General features: G+C 33.1%; 1 protein-coding gene and 1 pseudogene across 2 annotated transcripts; both read right to left on the bottom strand.

Moving 5' to 3' along the window:
- Positions 1 to 442: 442 nt before the first annotated feature.
- On the bottom strand, positions 443 to 1,961 carry LOC146942038 (serpin-ZX-like). The gene is made up of 2 exons (XM_085758029.1): positions 1,443 to 1,961; positions 443 to 1,349 (listed from the first exon to the last, which is right to left on the bottom strand). Exons 1-2 carry the CDS (start codon positions 1,836 to 1,838, stop codon positions 570 to 572), a joined length of 1,176 nt encoding a protein of 391 aa, XP_085614155.1. The 5' UTR covers positions 1,839 to 1,961; the 3' UTR covers positions 443 to 569.
- Positions 1,962 to 7,729: 5,768 nt separating this feature from the next.
- Positions 7,730 to 9,441, bottom strand: LOC146942037 (serpin-ZX-like; annotated as a pseudogene). Its single transcript, XR_015032558.1, has 2 exons — positions 9,046 to 9,441; positions 7,730 to 8,716 (listed from the first exon to the last, which is right to left on the bottom strand). The product of XR_015032558.1 is annotated as a serpin-ZX-like (transcript).
- Positions 9,442 to 9,519: the final 78 nt, after the last annotated feature.

Here is a 9,519-nt window from a genome sequence, read left to right as displayed (position 1 = left end):
AATATTTGTCATTAAAAAAGAAGAGTAATCTCCTATTAAAACAAAAGCAGCTCAAGACATACGTGTTTACCCATACCATTGTATTAGAATTCCCAGTAACTTATAAATAATTTTAAATTCAACAAAACTAACCAATTCAACAAAACTTACCACAAATTAATCAACATATTGATCCATTTAAGCTTTAAATAATCTTACGATGTGTGATTAAGCCATGCATCAAAGGTCCTCGTGAGCTTAGCTCAGTGTTGGACAATGCATAAAAATATGTAAGATCCGGAGTTCAAACCCCGGCCACTACCAAATAAACCATGCATCAAAGGAGTATATTACAAATAAAAAATAATATAAATCTAAAACTCACTACATATATAATTTAATCAAAATCAAAATTAACAAAAAACTTGTAATCAATCAATCAATAACCTTAAATAACCTTAAAACTTATCATTATCTAAATAAATTAGTCTCAAAAGCATAACAGTGTATGAGACAATCTTAATCCCATTTGATCCACAAGTAGATCATATATTATTGATGCGTAATCCATTGCAATTCTTGTATGGTAATTATGATCTACCAGCAAGAGGATTGAGCACTTGGCCAACAAAGAGTATTGCACCAGACAGATCGTCTCTTATCAAAAACATGAAAGGGTGGTCAGCAACAAAGTCTATCGGGGTCGGAATTGAAGTAGGACGAGCCATTTGTAGTAATCCAGTTGTAGTGACTGCAGCAGCTTCAGTGCCTTTTTCATTTACTTCAATGAAAGACTTTTGAAATATGTTAGAAACCCAAATCGGAGAGTCCGCCATTTTTGTCAAACCACCAGCAGAGAAAGGTAAAACAACTCCCAACTCTTTTGATACATTAGAAAGTTCAAGTCCAGAAGAAATTTTGAAACGTGGAATTCTGAAGTCACCAACTATCACTTCCTTACGTGGAAGTTTGTGTTTCAAAATCTCAGGTTTGGAAGCCACTTTCTCAATCAAAGCTAACAATCCATCTCTTGCATCGGGAAGAAAAAGGTACATAGAGAATTCACGAATATCATTGCCTTTCTTATAAGGAAGACGGAGTATCTTAAAACCATCAAAAGCATTTATAAACTGCTTCTTCTTGCTAGTCATGAAGGGAACCTTGATTGAGCTGCCACCGAGAAGGTGAAAATCACGGTCTTTTGTTTTTGATGCATCAAATGGTTGATGCCATGCTCCTTTAAAGTATAGTGCATTAGCAAAAATGAGTGTAGTTAAGCTATCAATTGACCCAGGTGAAAGAACATCACTAATACGTCCGTTTGTCTCTTTTTTAGCCCATACATTCACTTTTTTAACCGCATCATCAGCCTTTACGACAACATCAAATATAAAATTATATTAGCAAAAAAAAAAAAAAAAGATTTTATTGTTTTAGAGAAGAAGGAAAATATATATAGGTACCTTGTTTATGAAATCAAGCGATCTGAGAGTGGCAAAATAATTAGTAGCAACAATTTCTTTGAAGGAAGGGTAAACAGAAAAGGATTTTTCAAACCACACAGAGTTGACAAAAGACAACTGTGGACCACCATAGGGAGCAGCGTCGTCTAGCACAGAGGAAAAGAGGTGAGAGGATAAGGAGTTGAGATGGTCAATGGATTTTGATCCAAGGAAGGAGAGAAGCTGACGTTGTGTCGGACCCTCGGAACCGGCAGCTACTATGCTGAGCACAGTTTGGAGTGACAACGGCGAAAGCACGACATTCTTCTTCTTGAATTCTGTTTTTGATAACAAATGTTTGGTGATGTTCATAGCATTCTTGGTTAAATTAGCGATTGATTCACGGTGGTAACTCATTCTTCTTCTGGTTTTTTTCAATTGTGAAAGTAGAGAGAGTGCGGCGGTTAGACCTAAATATATCGTTTAATTGTGAGAGAGAGAGAGGGGTGTTTTATAATTCTAGGGTTAGTTTTTTTTTTTTTTTTTTTTTTGTTGTTGTTAATAACATTCTAAGTTTAGTTTTATTTTAGGGACTATTTTGCTATTTTTTGGTGTCTTTTTTTTTTTTGAATAGTTTAGTTACTTTTGTTTAGGGGACTTTAGTTTTTTTTTTTTTTTTTTGAAACAGTTTAGGGGACTTTAGTTGTTACTTCTTCTATACATACTACTTTTTTTTTGGTAGTGACTTCTATACATACTACTAATAAAAATACAATATTTATTCTCAAATTTAAATTTAAATCTTCACCGTAATTATAGGAAATTTAGTTAAACATTTTGTCCCAATATTTTCCCTTCAAATTAGACGATATAAACAAAACAAATTAATTAAAATAAATGGATAAATATGTATAGAAAATGTGGATAAGTCCTTTTAAAAAATACGGATAGACAAGCATGTCAGTCTCAGTATTTTTTGCTAGTAGTAGTACTAATAAAGACATATATAATTTGGTTTGGTTGAGAATCCTGAAATGGTTTTATTCAATTGCTATAAATATGTCTTTGTTTTTAGAGGGAATAAATATGTCTTTGTTTAATCCTAGCTTCATCTGTGGTTATAAATATGCTAAAAAAGAGGAACAATATCTTATTCAAACAAAGATAGACAGTTTGCACTTTAAAAGGAGATATATGCTAAAAAAAATTAAAACTAAAGGTTCTAATATAGGGTTAAACAAGTTTTTTCGTTTGTAAAAATCCAACGAATTTTGATTTTAGTCAATTTATTTGAAACCAAGATTTTTTTGTGCTACAAATATTTTATGTTTCGGTTAAGAACCCTGATGCACTTAATGTCAAAATTATGACGCATTGATATTCAAAATGTGTTCAAGTTATGTTGATCTTATGTTCAAGAAATGTTAAGGACATTTCAAAATTATATAAATTTGGGACCAAAAACGAAACATAAAATTTTAAGAGGACTAAAACTTCTTGTTTTTCATTTTACGGACTAAAATTAACTTTTACTATTTTTTATGATCGAAAAACTTATTTAACCCTAATACATATACATCTATTATGTCTAACCCATCTATTTCCATATTATGTTTAATAAATGTGAATGACATATCAAAATTATGTACATTAGGGATTAAAAGCAAAAGAAGAAAAAAATCGATGACAAAAACATCCTGTATTTTTTTTATGGTCTAAAATCAAAATTTGTTATATTTATAGGGATGATTTTTTTAACCATATATATAATATAAGATGAAGCAAAGCTCTAAACAATGCATTCCAAGGTGAAGCAAAGCTTCTCTATTTTTTTTTTTTGGTTACAGCAAAGCTTCTCTATTAGCAATGCCTTTTCACACTTATTTATTATACTCATGTTATCATGAATCTGAGTATAATAAATATCTATCAAAATGAAACTCATAGATCTGATTCTTTCATCTTATAGAATATGGAAAACCAAACAATCACATACAATCCAATTTGTGAATGCTTGAAGTGAAACCTAAATATTTAAAATTAGGCATGGTTTTGCAAATAAATTCTATGCTTTGGATTTTTTACTTACTTCCCATGCCTTCACATTAAATAACATTTTCTCTTTCTCTATTTCTGTAAGAGCCGTTTATGTATACCACAAAAGTGCATACACTAGTACAAAAATTGCTTAGTAGTACTGGTTCTTAAATCGGTTGACTTGCCACCTTACTTTTTTTGACAAGCCACCTTACTTAGAAAATGATGCAGTGGGAATTTTGAAATTATCATGAACTTTGTTAGGTCGGTTCCTTGTTAACTCGACTTAACATGTACATTGGTAAAAAATAAATAAACAAGAATTTGAAATAAATTCCTTAAGTCTTAAGGTTTTGTGTTTCCTGTATTGAACCTTGTCTCAATCATACATACATGAATGAAAATAGTTCGTGTTATGGCCATTGCCTTATTCATCTTTAGGGAATTTGTGTCTGTACGTTTAAAATTAAAATGCGTTGAATTGCAAACCAAGATTAAAATTAAATTGAATTCACTGAATTGGTGATTAAAATTGTTGTTGCTTTTGTTATTTTAATTTCTAGAATCGCTTTATCTACAAGCATCTTGAAGGATTTGGATGGTGTACTTTATCTAAATAAATTATCGATGTACATCTCTATTGTTATCTGTTATTTATTTTTTTGACTCTGTTATTTGTTGTTCTGTCAAAGTTACATATGTAAATATTAATAAATTTTTGCTCAAAAAAAAAATATATTAATAAATTTGAGATTGACAATTGCATCACATCTCTCTTATTAACAGTTGAATTCTACCCCTGAATGTAATTTTTGGGGTTCCAGTTTAATCGTGTCTCGAAATGAGGTTTAGACAATTAATCACTCTACATCCATTCCAAAGGCGAAGTCTCTTCCTTCTTTGCTTATGTTATAGAATCTATTTCATTTGACAAGTTAGTTTCTATTTATTTGCAAATTTGATATATTATATGTTTTCAACTTAGATTTTGATAATACCTAATTCATTTTTCAATTTAGATTTTGTTTAGAAATCAAATCAACTCAGTTACGAAGTCTTCACTCATGAGGTTGATCCGCCGAATCAGTGGCAAGGAGAGCCATAACCTAGCAGTGGCTCACTCATGAATGCTACGCCTGGTTTTCCTTGTCGACATACAAGGTTTTAATTTATAAATTTTAGCCCATTTGAATTCTCTGGTTCTGCTCCTCTGGTTCTGAAGTTTTTAAGCAGCTGTTTTATTACATTCACTTGTTATGAGAAAGGTTAGTTTTAAGACTTATATCCTTTGTCTTCTTGTTTTATTGGTTCTTTTTGTAAATCCATTTGATATTCTAACCATGTTTCTCAGTTTCCTTAACTCTTGCTCATAATCATCCTTGCTGCAAGGAGATTCTACTTTTGACCTTAGTCTTTCTACCTCTTTCTTACAAGAATTTCCTGCAACAGTGCTGGCTCCAAAGTCTGCTTCCTTCATATAATCATTGAGTATAAGAATGATATTCTACTTTTGCCTTTGTTACAATCCGTTTCACCAAATCAGAGCAATCTCCTATTAATATACTCCATTCATCAGAAGCAACAAGACATACCATCTTATTCAAGTAGCTTAACAGACTCTAAAATGTCCATACTATTAGACTAACTCACCTAAAAGGATCAATATTAACTTTAACTAAATTTATAGTTTAACAAAATTAACCACAAATCAACATTTAACTCCAAACAATCACATACAGTCCAATTTGAGAATTGACGTTTATCTATACCTTGCCTATAAGGAAGACAAAGGACCTTAAAACCATCAAAGGCACGGATAAATTGCCTCTTCTTGCTGGTCATGAAGGGAACCGTAACTGAGCTGCCATTAGAAGGTGAAAGTCATAGACGTTTGTTTTTGCAGCATCAAAATGTTGATCCCGTACTCCTTGAGGAATAAGCCCATTTGTCTTTTCTTTAGCCCATAAATTCACTTTTTCGACAGCTTCATCAGGATTTACGACAACATTAAATATAAAGAAAAGATAAAACAATTTTTGTCATTTTCTACTTTAACCTTCTCTCATTCAACTTTTTCTACAGATCACCTACGGTAACACTAGTGACACCAACAAGTTTCTCATTTATGTGAGTTCAGCATATAATTCTGCAACTCTAATGTTATGTGAGTATATATCTCTCAAGGTCCAACTTAATATCTGTCAATGGCTATATATCTTGCATGCCTCTACTAGAGGTACATACTTTGGGTTTCCTGAGTACGTAGTATTTATTTAGTAACTAGTGATGGGACTTTTCCTGGTTGGTGTTTCTCAATTTTAAGAACTTCCTTGTTTTTAAGTTGTTGAAAAGTTTCCCTGTGGAAATTTCAACTGGCAATTGAAATCTGCAGGGTTAGTAATCTAGAATATGCTCTGGCTTGCTGCAATAATGTTTGACTTTAAATCAAGAAGTTGAACATGGATTAATTCTATGGAGTTCAAGCAATTGCTGAAAAAGATAATAAATTCATTTGTGCTACTATTGATCGTTGGCCTCATGATAAGTATGACCACAATTATTTCCCCTGGGGCTATTTGTGTGTTATGAATTTTGTTGGTATCACTTGCAACCATTCTCTCTTTTTAACTCTGGAAAGCTTTGAAGCAATATTACTGATTATTCGATGTGGATTGGCTTTTTAGGACTTGTCTAATCTTATACTTGCAAAGGCAGTCCATGGTTTGTATATTTGTGTTATGTATATCCATGTAACAAGTGTTGCATGATGAAGTTAATCATTTCTTCAATTTCGAAATGTTTGGGATGACTGATTCAAGTGAAAAGATAAGGGATGTCCCGTGGAAATCCATACATTTTATTTTTAATATTTCTTATGATTTTTTAAAGAGGTGATTATCAACCTAATTAAAGACTTACAATTGAAGTTATGTATAATTCACCGATTACAAAATTCAAGACTCGAACTAAGTAATAGTAGGTGTGACTGGAAGGTATGTTTTTTTTATTATAAACAACACATGTAAATTTTTATTTTTTTATGAAATGTGGTAAATTCATCCTACACTGGTCTTGAACTAGGGTTTATACTAAACCTAATAAATAGCATCAGCCCATGATCCCCTTCTGCATGTGCTCCCTTTCTCAACCCGTCCACCAGCTTATGCCAATATCTCATAATTAAAAGAACACCCCTATGAATCTATTACATTACACAAGACATGACTATCATTATACCATACACCACCTTCTTATTGTCAAATACTCCTTGACTTCCGTTTGACCTAAATTCTAGATAAGAACGTACCATATTTCTAGTGAAAAACAGGCAAGGACAACTAGAGGGAGCAGCATAGAATGCATGCACAGAGGAAACAAGGTGAGAGGATAAAGTGTTGAGATGTTTAATGGATTTTTATTGGAGGAATGAGAGAATCTGACATTGTATGGGACCCTCTAAAACAAGCAGTGATGATATTGAGCATAGTTTGGACTTCGGAGCAACAACGTCAAAAACACGACAATGTCTGGTTTGGATAACAAATGCCTTGTGATGGTCGTGGACACTTTCTTAGGTTGGCAATGATTTACCGTGGAAATTCATTATTATTCTGATTGAATCAACTACAACGTAGAAAGAAAATGGGTCTCTTGAAGACCAAAAGAGACGGAAACAGAGTGTACGTTTAATATTTTGCCATCTATTTTCTTTGCATATTTTTTATTCTACATATGAAATTATCTCTGGCGAGCTAATCAAGTCAATGCAAAATCATAAAAAGGCGGTAAAAATTTCCTTTGCATATTTTTTATATAATATATGAAATTATCTCTAACTAGCTAATCAAGCCAATGCAAAATTATAAAAAGGTGGTAAAAATATGAAAGAGCAAGTAGGAATATTATCAACAAAAAAATGGTAGTGGATGCAGCGGAAAGTTTATAAGGATATTAACAAAGTGAACGAGAATCATGGGATAACAAAGCTAGTATGTGATAATGCAATAAACACCATGAATTCGAATAGTCATGGAATTTTCAAAATCAAATTTAAAGCATTCAGCACAAATTTATGCTTGGAATATGTTGCTGGAAAGAAAGAAAAAACTGGTATAGTCAAATTCAATCACTACTGCATCAAAGAGAATTTATAACCAAACTAGCTTAAGGCCATACAATAAGACATCAAAACTCCAAAGTTATATCCACACGCCCTCTCTATCTACAGCCCAAAAATCTGCAGCAGGATTTTGCAGGAAAAGGCTACCAACTTAAACACCAATATTTATTCTTATCACTATATCCAACTGTTGCAAATTGCAATGATAACAAACATTAGATATAACTATATGCATTTAAAATCAAAACTATATGCATGAAGCATACAGCCAGCAACAGTTCAAAACATGAAGCAAAACTAACACATAGATCATATCTAATTGATGTGCTACCCATTGGATTAATTCTTGCTTGAGTAGTTAAGATCATCCAGCGAGGGGATTATGCACTTGGCCAACAAAGAGTATTGTACCAGACAAATCTTCTCTAATCAAAAACAAGAAAGGGTGGTCAGCTACAAAGTCTATTGGTATCGGAGTTGAAGTGTATGGACAACATCCAGCCATCCCAATTCCAGTGACTGCGGCAGCTTTAGTGCCTTCTTCATTTACTTCAATGACAGACTTTTGCAATACTGTAGAAACACTAATTGGAGAGTCCACTATTTTTGTCAAACCTCCAATAGAGAAAGGTAAAACCACTCCTAACTCCTTCAACACATCAGAAATTTCAAGCTCAAAAGAAATATTGAATCTTGGAATTCTGAAATCACCTACTACCACTTTTGTATGAGGAAGCTTGTCTTCTAGGAAGTTAGACTTAGTAGCCGCTTTCTCAATCAAACCTAACAACCCATCTTTTGCATCTGGAAGAAAAACGTACATTGAGAATTGTCGCTCATCTTCACCTTGCTTGTAAGGAAGACTAAGGACCTTAAAGCCATCAAAAGCACTGATAAACTGCCTCTTCATGCTAGTCATAAAGGGAACCTTGACTGAGGTGCCATTGAGAAGGTGAAAATCGTAGTCTTTTGTTTCCGAAGCATCAAACGATTGCTCCCATGCTCCTTTGAAGTATAATGCATTTGTCAAGATGAGTCTAGTTAAGCTATTAATCGACCCAGGTGGAAGAAAATTATGAATTAGTCCTTTTGTTTCCTTTTCAGCCCATAAATTCACTGTTTGGACCGCTTCATTGGCCTTTACAACAATATGAAATATAAAATCAGCAGCGCAAAAATATAAGAATTGAGTTCTTTTTATGAGAATTTCAACAGACGAATTCAACTTGTTTTTAATATATAATTTTCACATATTTTGTTGTTAAATTACTTGGATACAAGACAAATGAAACATACCATTACACTAGCATACAACAGTTACGAGACATGGATTGTTTAAAAAACAAAATAAGGAATCATTTTATCAATCAATCTAATAACAAGGGATTTATAATAGAGAAAAGTTTCTTTGTAAATTCTAAAGAGAAAATAACCAAAAAAAAAAAAACTAATACATCTCATACGTACCTTGTTAATGAAATCAAGTGATTTGAGAGTGGCCGGCCATATAATGAATAGCAACAGTTTCTTTGAAGGAAGGGTAAAGAGAAAGGGTTTTTTCAACCCAAACAGCGTTGGCAGAAGACAAGTGTGGACCGCCCGCGGGAGCAGCATCTTTGAGCACAGCGGAAGCGAGTTGAGAAGATAGAGAGTTAAGATTGCTGATCGACTTTGATCCGAGAAAGGACAGAAGCTGATTTTGAGTGGGACCCTCAGAACCAACAGCGAGGAGACTGAGCGCAGTTTGGAGCGATAATGGCGAAAATACACATTCTTGTCTTTATATTCTTCTTTGGAGAACAAATGGTTGGTAAGGTTGTTGATTGAATCGCGGACGTAATCCATAGCGTAGGTTTGGATGAATGTTCTGACTTCTGAGGAATATTGAACACCTAGAGAGAAATGCGGATATATATAGAGGAGCGGGGGCCTTTGGAGTTA

The sequence above is a fragment of the Medicago sativa genome, chromosome 3 (genome assembly GCF_051527215.1).
Source record: "Medicago sativa cultivar Bolivia chromosome 3, Bolivia_mono, whole genome shotgun sequence".
Classification (NCBI taxonomy): Eukaryota; Viridiplantae; Streptophyta; class Magnoliopsida; order Fabales; family Fabaceae; genus Medicago; species Medicago sativa.
Note: the sequence above shows the minus strand (reverse complement) of the source record. Positions and strands in the feature narration are given on the sequence as shown.